This window comes from Monoraphidium neglectum, assembly GCF_000611645.1.
Source record: "Monoraphidium neglectum strain SAG 48.87 unplaced genomic scaffold scaffold00288, whole genome shotgun sequence".
Classification (NCBI taxonomy): domain Eukaryota; kingdom Viridiplantae; phylum Chlorophyta; class Chlorophyceae; order Sphaeropleales; family Selenastraceae; genus Monoraphidium; species Monoraphidium neglectum.
Window position 1 is genome coordinate 1 of NW_014013340.1, and position 12561 is coordinate 12561.

The 12561-nt window shown below is 62.9% G+C and overlaps 4 protein-coding genes across 4 annotated transcripts; 2 read left to right on the forward strand and 2 right to left on the reverse strand.

Annotated features, from left to right (window-relative positions):
* Positions 1-134: 134 nt before the first annotated feature.
* MNEG_2524 (E3 ubiquitin-protein ligase) lies at positions 135-4403 on the reverse strand (the record flags this gene model as incomplete). The annotated part of the gene is made up of 9 exons (XM_014048991.1): positions 135-750; positions 1076-1152; positions 1445-1618; positions 1902-1940; positions 2161-2268; positions 2564-2752; positions 3042-3281; positions 3511-4001; positions 4223-4403. 9 exons carry the CDS (start codon positions 4401-4403, stop codon positions 135-137), a joined length of 2115 nt encoding a protein of 704 aa, XP_013904445.1.
* Positions 4404-5797: 1394 nt separating this feature from the next.
* On the forward strand, positions 5798-6772 carry MNEG_2525 (hypothetical protein; the record flags this gene model as incomplete). The annotated part of the gene is made up of 3 exons (XM_014048992.1): positions 5798-6151; positions 6313-6416; positions 6700-6772. 3 exons carry the CDS (start codon positions 5798-5800, stop codon positions 6770-6772), a joined length of 531 nt encoding a protein of 176 aa, XP_013904446.1.
* Positions 6773-7303: 531 nt separating this feature from the next.
* MNEG_2526 (NADH:ubiquinone oxidoreductase subunit) lies at positions 7304-8235 on the reverse strand (the record flags this gene model as incomplete). Its single annotated transcript, XM_014048993.1, has 2 exons — positions 7304-7404; positions 7842-8235. 2 exons carry the CDS (start codon positions 8233-8235, stop codon positions 7304-7306), a joined length of 495 nt encoding a protein of 164 aa, XP_013904447.1.
* A 1431-nt stretch (positions 8236-9666) lies between these two features.
* On the forward strand, positions 9667-10566 carry MNEG_2527 (hypothetical protein; the record flags this gene model as incomplete). Its single annotated transcript, XM_014048994.1, has 3 exons — positions 9667-9824; positions 10079-10272; positions 10496-10566. The coding sequence occupies 3 exons, from the start codon at positions 9667-9669 to the stop codon at positions 10564-10566; spliced, it is 423 nt and encodes a 140-aa protein (XP_013904448.1).
* Between the last annotated feature and the right edge of the window lie 1995 nt (positions 10567-12561).

The following is a 12561-nucleotide window of genomic DNA, read 5'->3' on the forward strand; positions in this document are numbered from 1 at the left end:
AGGTATATGTGACCATTGCTGTCTCATGGAGCTGAGGCGCGGTGAAAGGCGTGGGCGTGCGCTGTGAGGCAGGCCCGGCGAAGTGCAGGGTATTGCGGGGTGCGGCCGGCAGGCTGGATGAGAGGTGATGCATATCATGTGACGACGCGCACGCAGACAGCAGGCATGTGCCGTCCACTGCCGCGCGACTGCATGCAAGCAGGGACCAGCGAGGTGCGGCTCCAACTGCAGCCGCGCAGGCAGAAGCTCTCACAGTAGCGCGTCAGCTGGGGGTGGAGGCAGGCCAGCCGCAGCTGCAGCAGCTCCCCCGCTGCCAGCGCCGCCGCGCCGCCACCGCCAGCAGCGCCGCCGCCGCGGCGCTTGGCGCGCCGCCGCGGAGCTGCTCGCTGCTGCTGCTGGTGCTGCTGCTGCTGCGCAGCCGCAGCCGGCGGAGACGGAGGCGGCTCCTCGCCCTCTGGGCGCCGCCCCTCGGGCTGCCCCGCCTCCTCGTCCCCCTCCTGCCCAGCCCCCTGTTCCAGCTGCCCCTGCCGCGGCGCCTCCTGCTGCGCCCTTTGCTGCACGTCCTCCGGCTGCGCATGCTGCACCTGCTGCCCATGCTGCGCGTGCTGCGCCTGCATGCGCCCTGCCGTCTTCTCCAGCACGTGGTCGTAGAAGCTCCTCTCAGCAGGGCTGAACCGCAGCAGCGCCGTCTCCAAGCGCCGCGGCGGCAGGGGGGCGTCCTCGCTGGCGACGTCCTTGGAGTTGCGCCACCTGGCGGGTGACGGGTGGGCGGGCCGCGCGCAGTCAGCGTGCTGCAATGCTGGGCGGACTATGTGGTTGGGCGGGCGGCGCGTGTCTAGCAGGGTGCCATGTTTCGGGGGAGGGGGGGGGGCAGGAGATTGGGCTGGCATGCTGGGTGCAAGTGCGGAAGGTGTGATGGGCGTATCGTTGGGCCAATGCGCGTGTTGGTGTACACGTGCGGGCTTGCAGCCGTGTGCGGGGCGGGGCACGACCACCGTTGGCCAGGCAGGCGCCTGCAAAGCAGCCTTCGGGCTGCGCCATGCACAGGGCCGCCGGGGCTGCCATGGCCGCTCACATCAGCTGCCGCAGCACCGCGGCAAGCGCGCGGCGGCCCCACGGGCGGCCCGTCAGGTATGGTACTGACACTGCCAACTGCGGGCGCAGATCGGGGGTTCGAGGGTGGGGCCGAGAACAGGGTGTGGGGGGGCAGTGAACGGGCAGGATGGGGCTGCACACGCAGGGCGCCAACACATATCGAGGCGGCTTGAATGCAAGCAAAAAATCGGGTTCAAGCAACCAGAGTGACGCGGGCGCGGACGGCAGCGGCTGACGGGGCGTGCAGGGGGCAAGATCAGGAGCCGCAGCACCAGCACGCACGAAACAAGGCTGCGACCGCGGCATCGCCTGCGCGCACACGCGCAGATGCGGTGGGCCCTCCGGTCACCTGGAATGCGGCGGGCGTGGCGTCGAAGGGCGCAGCGTGCAGCGCGCGCAGCAGGCCGAGAACGTCGTGCATGCCGCCGGGGCCGACGGGCGTGCCGGTGACGCACCACCGGTGGGCGGCGGCGATGCGGCCGCCCATCGTGGCGGTGGACGAGTGGCCGCCGTTGCCGCCGACCTGCGTGGGTGCGATGGCGGCGCCATGCAGGAAACAGAATTATGGTTGATTGTTTGACTGATTCTTTCCTGAGGTCCTGTAGTGGAGGGCTGTCGAAACAGGAGCCCCGCACAGCCGCGCGGCAGCTCCGCGGCGCACATGAGAATGCGAACCGGGCCACTTGACTTCGCAGATGACGTGGCCGTGCCATGTCTGTGCGTGTGTGTGTGTGTGTGTGCGCGCGCGCGCGCGCGCGGGCGTCTGGACGCGCGCGAGTGTATGAGGGGGTGTGGGAAGTTCCCACCTGCTGTGCCTCGTCGAAAACCAGCCGCCACCAGTGCACCTGATGAGAGGGGTGAGGGGCGCAGCCGCGAGCAAGGATTGAGCGCAGTGAGCACCTCCAGGGAAGTTACCCGGCCGCAATACAGGGCGGCAGAGCGGCGCTACAGGCAGCTGTGCGCGCGCATGCAGCACACAACATGAGCATGCGCCTTCGCCCACGCCGGTGGGTGTTTTGTCAACGGGCGGCGCGTGGTGTCGGAGCGGCGCGGCGGGTCTCGCACCTGCAGCAGCGGCGACTCCGGGACTTTGTAGCGCTTGGGCCGCCGCAATGCGCTCGAGGCGATGCCCTCTGAGTGGTTTGGGCTGTAGTGAATCTCCTGCTGCAGCACCTGAGGGGCACCACAGGCGTTTGTCGAGGCGCCATTTGCTGAGAATGGCTGAGTTAGCCTACGAAAAGACCCCAAGGTGGGCGTCGTGCAGCATTCGCAGTGACGCAAGGTGCTAGCGCAGGTGGTCCCGAGGCGCGAGCGAGCCACTCTCATTCAGCAGCTGGCACGGCCGACCGCCTGCCAAATGCTGAGGTGCTGCTTCACAAGGCGCTTCCGACGGGGGCTTGCACACAGAGCAGAGCAGCTCAAATGCAGCGGCTGCGCCCCACCCCAGCCAAAGCGGCACCCGCCCCACCGTGTACGTGGTAAGCACTACGTCTGCCCCCACCACCCCCTCCACCGCGTCCGCCGCCTCCCGCTCCGCGTCGAACGCAGGCGCGTCGGGCGGCCCGTTGGCGCAGTAGTCCGCGAGCTGCTGCGCCATCGTCGCCGCGCGGTCCTCCTTGCGCATGCGCTTGCGCCCCTTGCGCTCGACCTCCTCTTTCTGCGGGGCGGCCCCGTTTTGCAGGGGACGGACAGTCAGAGTGTGCCGCGCAGCCACGCCTTGCGTTCGGCACAGCCTCAGTCCAACACTCTGATAGGATTGCTTCAGGAGCGAAACCTGGGGACTAGCAAAAAACAATTGATTCCACCTTGACGTGTTGACCTCTAGCCTGCTCAATACAGGTCACGCATGACCGCCCCAGCCTGTATGGAACTAAGGCAGTCCAATCCAGTGCGGTCCAGTCCAGACCAGCGCGGAACGGGCCTGGACCCCCCCTGCCCGGCCGCACCTGCTGCCTGTGCCACTTGAGTCCGTCGTACACCACGACCCGCAGGCCAGCGTGGCGCCCGAGCTCGTTGGCCCACTGCTGCAGGATCGCCGGCGGCGTGACCACCAGCATGCCGCCGCCACGGCGCCCCGGCGCGGGCCAGGCGGGGGCCGTCGGCAAACGCGGCGACAACGGCCCCGGCGCGTCCGCGGCTGCGTCGGGCGGCGGCGGGTTGGCTAATGCGAGCGCGATGACCTCCACCTGCGAGCAGGATAAGGAGATTTGGGCAATAGCGGAAAGCATGATTGTTGAGATACACAAGATCCTGGAAACGAGACAGCGGCTGGGGACGAGCAGGGAAGGGGGGCGTCATGGCATATACACATCAACTGTTGGGCGACCCAGTCACTGCAATGGGAGCCGCCTGGTTCTATGCAAGCATAACCTGACAACTCTGGGACCTCCACGCCAGTTGTAGTTCAAAACGTACCGTCTTTCCCAGGCCCATCTCCTCTGCCAGCACGCCCCCCCGCGGCTGTGGCAGCGGGCCCGGCCGTGCCGCGCTGACGAGCCCGTACGTGGCGTTGCGCCACAGCGCGCCGGCTGCCGTGGTCGCCGCCGCCGAGGCCTCACCGCAGGCCCCCGCGGCCGGCGCGCCGGGGGGCTGGGGGCAGGGCTGCGGGGGCGCGCCGCTGGGCAGCAGCCGCACCCTGCGCCACAGCGGGTTGAGCAGGTCAGTACCCAACAGCCCCGCCTCCAAAGCCTCCGCCCGCGGCCGCCCCTGCGGCTGCGCCCGCGGCGGCGCCGCCGCCGCTGCCGTCGCCGACGCTGCCGTCGCGCCCGGCGCCAGCGGGGCGCCCGCCTCCCGCCACAACATCCAGGCCAGCGCCCGCCGCTGGTAGCGAAACAGGGAGCACTTGAGTCCCCGGGGGTCGGGCGCTTCAGCCTGCCAGTCCCAGGGACGCGCCAGCTCAAACACCTCTAAAGGAGGGGGGGTGCAACGAGACGCCAGCGCGGCGAGCGATAAGCAGGCGGACGAGGCGGGGCGATGCAGAAGGGGGGGGGACGCGCGCGGCTGCCGCCTGCAATGCAGTTTGGTGGCCGATCCCGTGCGTACGGCATCTCAGGCGCGCCCTGCATGGAGGCGGACAACCTTTCGAAACCTAGGCAGCTCCCAGCGCCGACAGAGCAGTCCGGCGCACCGTCCCTGACGCCCTCCCCGTCCCGCGGCGGCCTCCAGTCCGGGTCCTCCCGCCCCTCGTCCCAGTCCGCGCCCTCGTCCTCCGCGTCCTCGTCGTCCGCCCCCTGGACTGCCACCTCCGCGTCCGCCGCCGCGTCCGGCGGTCCCACAAGACAGCCGCCATCCTCATGCTGCTGCTCCATTTCACCCTGTGCCCCGTCCTCGTGGCCGCCGCCGCCCTGCAGCCGCCCGTTTGACCTGCCGCACGTGTTGAGCCCAGGCGGCGCGACGGCTGCCGGGTGCGGCACCGGGTCCTGCCGCCGCCGCGCCGCCGCTCGCCGCGCGGCGGTGGATGACTCCAGCAAATCCATCAGAAGGTTGATTGCCCCTGACAGCGGCCCGAGCCCATACGGCTGCGGCGTTGCTGCCTCTGCGCCCGCTGCGGGGCAGTTGCCCTCGCGCCCGCCAACGCCCGGGCCCGTCGGCTCGGGCCCGTTGGGCCCACCCGTGGCGCCTGGCCCTGTCGCTGAGGCGCGCTGCTGCTGCTGCTGCTGCTGCTGCTGCTGCCAGAAGAAGGGAGGCAGCAGCAAAACAGCCGCGTGCACACGCCAGCCCGTCACGCCGTTGACAAGCCGCTCGACTGCAAACGGCCGCAGCTCGACGCACCCTGCCAACAGCAGGGCCCTCAGGGACGAGCGGGCAGCTGCAGGGAAGCTGCCGCTCGAGATTGCTCCCACTGCGACGGCGCCCGCGGCGGCCGCTCCACCGCCGGGGCTGGCGTCGTCGTCGGCGGCTGGGGGCAGCCACAGCAGAGCGACGGCGGCCCTGGATGAGTGAGGTGCCACTCGAAAGCGCGAGGGGTCCCATGACTCCCTGCGGCGGCCAGTGAGGGCGGCCGAGTTGGGCATAGGGAGCTGCGCGGAGGGCCAGGCGCTGCAGCTGTGCGCAGTCCCCACGCATGCACGCGCAGCATGCGGAGCATGACGGCAGGACCGTCACCACCAGACTCGGGCGCGTCTTGTGGTGGGGCGTACCCATCAGACAACAAGCGCGCGGACGTTCCAATTAGCACAACGCCTGCTCACATTGGCTGCTGCTCCACAAGCGCATCGAAGTCGATTGCGAGCCGCCCTGCGTCGACCGCGGTGTTGCCGGCGACAGGAGCGGCGGGGGGTGGGGACGGCGCGCTGCCCCGCCCGCTGATGGGGCCCAACGAGCCCATCGTAATGCCTGCTGAAGATTGCGCGCACAGCGCGCCCCACTACAGGCGATGGGGTGATACGCGCCTAAGATACAGATCGCTCAGTGATTGATACATGATCGCGCGTTCATGAGAGAATAAAAAAGCTTGATTGCATTCTGCGTCCTCCGAGCTCGACCAAAGAGATTGCAGTGGGCAAAATTATCAAGAACTTGAAGCTTGGACAACCTGCCAGGAAGATCCTAGTCGCGAAAAGCATACTGTGAATTTGCTTATACAATTGATCAGCTCCCAAAGCACACAGCTTACCCCAGACCCACTGGGTCAGCCACGGTATCGCTGTAAGCCTCGCACATTGCCTCCATAATGCCGTCTTTGGCGTGTCAGAGATCCATAATGGTGTCACAGAGCACCAGTGTCACGCGCAGCGCCCTGTCTCGGCCGAGGTGCCTTGGTCGCAGGGCCGCAGCACGCCACGTGGTCACTGCAGCGGCCGAGCATGAGCAGCAGCACGGCCAGCAGCAGCAGATCCCCCAGCAATTGCGGCACCATCAGCAGCCTGTCAAGACCGCCGGCTCTCGTGCGACGGGCGCTGCTGTGGCGGCGGCGCCGCTGCTGGCCCTTGCCGCCGCTGGCGCCGCGTGGGCTGAGGAGGATGGCCCCCAGTATGCCTACCCTGCGCCCGACGATCCGGTTGTCACCATCATGTTCACGGCCGCCATCGGCCTGCTGTCCATCGTGACGCTCGGGGTGCGCCTGCCGCGCCCCCACCTCACCTCACGCCCGGATCCCTTGAGCGCCCCCAGGCACTCACATGCCGGGTCACTGCTCACGCGTGGCGCCCTCGGCTCATTTACCCCCAGCGCCCCTACAACAGATAATCTCCCCTCTTCCCGATCGACTTTTGCCAGGTCATCTACCTGGCAGTGCTGTCCTTCATCGACAGCAACCAGGAGAAGAAGGACCAGGAGCAGGGGCCGCCCATGACGCTGGCCGAGCAGCAGGAGGCACAAAAGTGAGCAGCCATCGAGGGGCGTGTGCCCGGGGTGGGGCGTGTGTGCATGTGTGTATGTGTGTGTTTGGCAGATGAAGGGTGTTGGTGAGGCAAGGTCACCGTCTGCCGTTGACGTTGTCAGGGGGGGCCGAGTCGCAGCGCTTCATGATCACTGCGGGCACAGCAGGCACGGCAGCCCACAAGGTAGTCGACAAGGTACAACTCGCCCACTACAGGCTCACCCCATATATGCTGACTTCGTTACCGCCCTATCTGTTGGCACCGGCCACACAACCGCCGTCAGGCTGAAAGCGGAGGCAGCGGAGAAGAAGCGGGTGCGCAGAACTGTGGACAAGACCAAGGGATTTGGCAACTGAAGGGGCGGCCGTTGTGACCGGCTTCCTGTAACGTGCAGGCCTCAATTGCTCTTCGTATCCACCATCTACGAGCCCAGGATATGCACCCGATAAACGTCCCAGGCAGCGGCATGGCACGTGCACAATGACTGAGATAAGCCTGGCACATTACTCTGCAACTGCTATGTCAACAGATTGCCGTGAGTCAGAACATGATGCACAACCAGCTTGCAGTTACAATTGGGAGACGATCAGCAACCCACTCTGAACACCCAAAAAGCGACAACGATGCAACAGATGAGAAAGGGTGAGAGAGAAAAGGGGTGTATAAGCTTTGCAGGCGATTCCAAATCAACTTACAGCCCACACGCACCAACGCGCGCAGCCGCCACTCAACGACACTGGCCAGAGCGCAGCCGCCGCCGAAGTCGCCACCGCCGCGGTCGCCACCGCCGCGGTCGCCAACCCGCCATCAGCCGGCGCAGGGCAGCAATGCCACTGCCGGCAGCGCCCGCACGTTACAGCGAGGCGTGGTGGGTGCAGCTGCCTGCTTCACTTGGGCGGCGCCGTGCTGCCGCCCAGCACAGTGTCTGCGCTGACGTAGTCATAGACGGGCACCTGGTAGTCTGCCGGCACCTCCCAAGGCTTGGACTCTTTGCGGAAAATGTTGGAAAGTGAAAGCAGACAAGTGCGGCGTTAGAAAAGGGTTGTGCTGAAGGGAGAATGGGGCCCAACCATAGAGCGATGCCGCAAGAAATCAGAGCGCAGCTGCTGAGATCGCCAACGGCATCGGCAGTCTGTTGGGTTGCAGGCCTGGCCGCAGATCCAAGCTGCTAAAATTGCTTGTGTAACAGCCATGCCTGTCATTCAACCTCAACCAGCTGTCACTTTCAGTCTGAACTGCTCACTCCAGCTGTCTAGGTGGTGGTCAGCTGTGCCACAGCCAAAATCGCAACAACGGAGCGTCCCCTGTTGCACCCCACACGCGCATGCGTGACAACCTCAACTCAATACACAACACGCACACAACACTCAAGTGTAGAAAACGGGCTAGGTATGCGCAGCGCACTCGCGGCGCGACCCGGCTCACCGGCCATGACGTGCACCAGGTTGAGTTCCTCCCGGCACTCGAGGATCAGCTCCTCAAGGTGGCTGTCCAGCACCTCCTCCACCGCCGCATCGCTCTCATTTGCGTCGAGCACCTTGAGCCGATACGCCACGGTGGCCTCAATGGCGCGCCGGTAGTCGGCGTCTGCGGGCAGCGCGGCGACAGACTCGCGCAGCTGCTGCAGCAGCCCCGCAAGTGTCCCCCGTGTGTCCTCGTGGCGGCCCAACAGGTCCTCCACGCCCATAAACTTCTTCAAGGTTGCACGGTCGGACAGGTTGACGCCAGAGAAGGCCGCGGCATGTTGCAACCCCACAAAGAGCTGCTCCGGAGACGTCCGAAGACCCAGAGGCAGGATTTTGGCCGCACGAGCTAACATTGCGCTTGCACTCGCGCTAGGGGGCGCGCCCGCAAGGAGGGATCGTCTGGGGTGATCTGTGTGCTGACCTAGTAACTACACAATGAGATGATTAATATTTCAGCAGCATCAAATGACATACATGCAGGGGCCATGGCTGCAGGAGCCCTATAGGTAGGTGTCATACCGTTTCAGGTCATCTGGGAGGGGGAGGCCGCCACCTACCGTATGTGCGCAACCATCTGTGGCTTGAGCCCTTGGTCCCATTTACCATCAATGATTGTGCGAGGTCATTTGTTTGTACAGAGCTTCAGGTCACCTGCAGAAATTTAGAGCTTCAGGTCACCTGCAGAAATTTGCATGCATGGCACTGCATTCTGCACACGCTTGTTTGACCGTGCTTTGGCGCGTTGTGCTTTCACCGCCCCTCAACACAACGAACACGAGGCCGTTGATCAGGCTGGTAAAGTAGACTTTGGCGGGTCCCCGATTGCCGCATTGGTTGCTGGGTTGTGACAGCGTCAGGCTGCTGACTCTGGTCATCAGTGGGGCTAACCTGAGGTCGCAGTCGTGCTACGTGCCTGAAATGATGGGCCACCCTGTCTGCTGCGCTACCCCCGGCCTGCGCGTGCCTGTGGTGTTTCAATCATCCTACCTTTCAGAGTGCGGCGGGGCGAGGCGGTACATAAGGCGTGGCACCGTACCGCTCGCTGGCTGTGGACAGCGGGGCAGCCTGAACGGCACGTCCGTGCCGATTGTGTGCCGATTGTGCAAACGGGGAGATGTCTGGAACAATACCATAAGCCACCAACACTGCACGAATTCTGTATCATGGCTTCACTGGACAGCCATGTGCACTCTGGAGAGTGCCAGCTGCCTGGTGCCCTGCGATGGAGGATGGGAGCGCTCCCAATGCCTGCAATGGCTGCGTTCTCAACACTGTAGCAGGTGACATCATAACCGGTTGTGGTGGTGAGCTTCATATAATCTGCACACATGTACAGGAGCTTCTGGATTGAATCCCACCTCATGCTGCAATGCGGTTGCACAACCACACCTTTTTGTAGCCATGCTACCGGGATGACCACAGGCGTTGTGTGGCACAACACGCTGCCGCTGCCTCCACACATCCGCCTATCTTTGAGCACCTGTCCTCTCAATTTCTGTGGCTGTACATATGACATTTTGTTGCCTGAATTCCACGTCACACTTCCGTACGTCACACGCCACTTTTGCATTTTTTACGACGACCCCCCCGCCATAAACTCTTTCTCGCGTAAACAAAGATCAAGTACAGCGCGCACATATTTGTAAGAGCTCACACTTGACGCCCCCTGTTCGGCAAGTCCCTTTCGACAACCCCACGGCATGGCCGCGTCCCTGAGCACGGTCCTCCGCGGCTCCCTCCCCAAGAGCAACTCCACTGGCAATAGCAATGGTCGGCTTCGCAGCATGCCCATCCGCGCTCTCGCCTCGGTCGACTTTGGCGACGCTCAGCTCGAGGCGTCCGCGGCACGCAGCGACGAGCCGACACCCAGCATCAAGCCTGGCCTGGCGCGCCTTCTCACCCCACGCAACATGTCCCTTGTCAACGGCCGCTTGGCCATGATGTGAGCTTTGCCAGTCAGCGGTAGCAGCAAGATTGAGGAGGGCTGTCGCGGTTGACCCACAACCACACCATGATGTCCTCGGTCATGTAGCCGTTGCACAACCACACCATGATGTCCTCAGTCATGTAGCCGTTGCATAATCTTGTCGACTGCCTGGTGTGGGGGAGCTGCGGTGTGGGAGAGCTGCCGTTCAACACTACCAGTCAATCCAACTCAACTAAACCATGCCCCACCTTTCTGTACATTCATTACAGGGGCTTCTCAGCAGGCGTTGTTGGCGAGCTGCTGCATGGCCAGCCCCTGGGCGCGCAGCTGCTGGCCGCGGCGCCCCAGGCGCTGGCCGCGTCGCTGCTGCTGGCGGCCGCGACGGCCGCGCCGCTGCTGCGTGGTGTGGAGGAGGGTGACGAGATCTTCGGCCCCTTTGTCCCTGCCTCTGAGAGGCTCAATGGTGAGCTGGGGGCGGGGGGAGGGTTCATGACATGTGTGGGAGGGGTGTGTTGGTAAGATTGTGGTGCCTGAAGCAGCAGCGCTGTGGATCTACTTTATCGGTGTTCTAGGGGGAATTTGCACTTGTTGTAATTGCCTGACTGTTTCTTTACGGTAATATGATTAGTAGTATGATGTTTGACGGGTCCACTCTGCCCTCCCTTGCTGAAACTGCCTGGCCGCAGGCAACCTGGCAATTTTTGGGTTGTTGCTCATGGTCGCGATTGAGGCGGTCAAGGGCTCCGCACTGCTGTGAATGGTTGCTTTGACTTGATGACTGGTCAGTAGAACGCTGCAACACGGCGGCCACCAGTTTCTGTACCACCTAGCCGTGAACGAGAGGCTTGATGGTCCGCTGTGATGCGGGGACAAGTGTTTTTATTTGAACAGTGCCGACTCACTCCATGCTGCAATACAGCATAAGGGGCTTGTATCAACAAACAAAATGGGTGTTTGTGTGTTGGTTGTGAGTTCTTGTGTGTTGTTTGTGTGATGTCTGTCTGCAAGCTATAAGCTGGTCACTGATTGTCTTTCAGCAAAGTGTTCACACCTGCATGAAGTTCCATTGATTTGACACTTTGCACGTTGTTTTCGGGTTTTGCCTCTGTTACAACACCTCTTATTTGTCATCAGCCAGCACCTTCAATGAGTTGTCTGCAGTGTAACACACAAGTCATTATTAATCAACAGCAAGCAAGGTCAACATCGTCAATACCGCGTGGACCTGCAGTGGATAGCTGGCAGTAAGATGGATACACAGTGAACGCTAGATATATAAACAGGATATGCGACACGCACACATTGTAGTGGTGGGAGTTGATGAGAGGCTGTGGCCTGGCCTGTGCGTGTGCACTTAACAGCTGGGGGGTATCACTGTGACCTTGTGTGCAGATGACAGTTCAACTGTCAGGAATGCGACGGGTGCGCGCTGCAGATAGAGGCGAGTCATCTGCAGTGGGCGAGTGTGTGGTGATCGAATAGCATGCCAGAAAGCCAATCAGTGTATGCAAAAAGCTTTGCCATCTGCCCAAGTATAAGGACACCATTATACGTGCTATGCAAAGCAAAGAGTGGTGTGAGCCTGCCAGATGTGGTGAGGTGTCTGCATCCACCCAGCCGCGCTATGGTCAGCCGCGCCATGGTCAGCCACGAGCACAGCACAACCAGAAAACTCGGGACATCGTTTCTTATTGCGTCGGTGCAGCAAGCCGCCCAACCAGCCACCGCCCAACCAGCCAAACCCATGCCACTGGTCCGGTGTGCCGGTATGAGGTGATCGCGTGGTGTTTAGCTGTCCGGGCACAGGCATGCTTGACCACATTCAGAAGGCGCAGGGCACTCTTTGCATCCAGTGTACACCGTGTCGGTAGATTGCGCGGCGATGGTGAGGCAACGCACGCCCACTGGGCCCTGTGCGGTGTGTGTGTGTGTGTAATCATCAAGGCAGCAAGTCCCTGTTGCAGGAACAGGGGGGTTTTGTCAGGGACCATTACAGCAGCCACTGCCTTTTGCATGCAGGCCCAACTTAAGGCCGCGGTGACACATGTCTCATCATACCAAACGCTGGCCCCCTGCTGCCTGCCAAACACCCGTTTAAAAATGCAGCCCTATCACTGTATGTTTTTCAGTCTCGAGCTCTACAGTGCAGCAACGATGCATGGCGGGGCCTGCAATTGGTTGTTGTGAATGACCAAGGTACTGTAGGTGTATTCATCTGTAACTATCAATTCAAACGCCGGACATGGGGTTGTCCCAGGGTTTCGGCAGCGCTGGTCTGGTGCACAGGCAGCTGGTTGAGCAGCTGATATCTTGGGAGGCTGGTCGAATCGCATATGATCAGGAGCGTTTATGTTTTGTGAAGTGTTACAGGGGATGGATGGTTGCCACTCAGCGCCAGCTGGCCTCTGCAGTGCAGTGGACCACACAAGTACATCACGTGCTTGGCATCACTGGCAGCCTTAAAAACTAAAAAGGCCAGCATGTGCACGCACTTCTTGACACTACTGCGCATGGACCAGTGGGAAGGTACAGGATGATGGTGCACTGCGTCGCATACGTTATTCTAGGAAAAGCGAAAAGTTGTCAAAACTGTGCAATCAGCCCAGCAGGCCGCCGGTCACGCCGCCGAGCAGGCCGCCGGTCAGGCCGCCGGTCAGGCCGCCAACAAGGCCGGTGGCGGTGTTGACAACGCCGCCAACGGTGCCGACAGCGCCGCCCACGGTGCCAGTGACGGTGTTGAGGACGGGGGCGA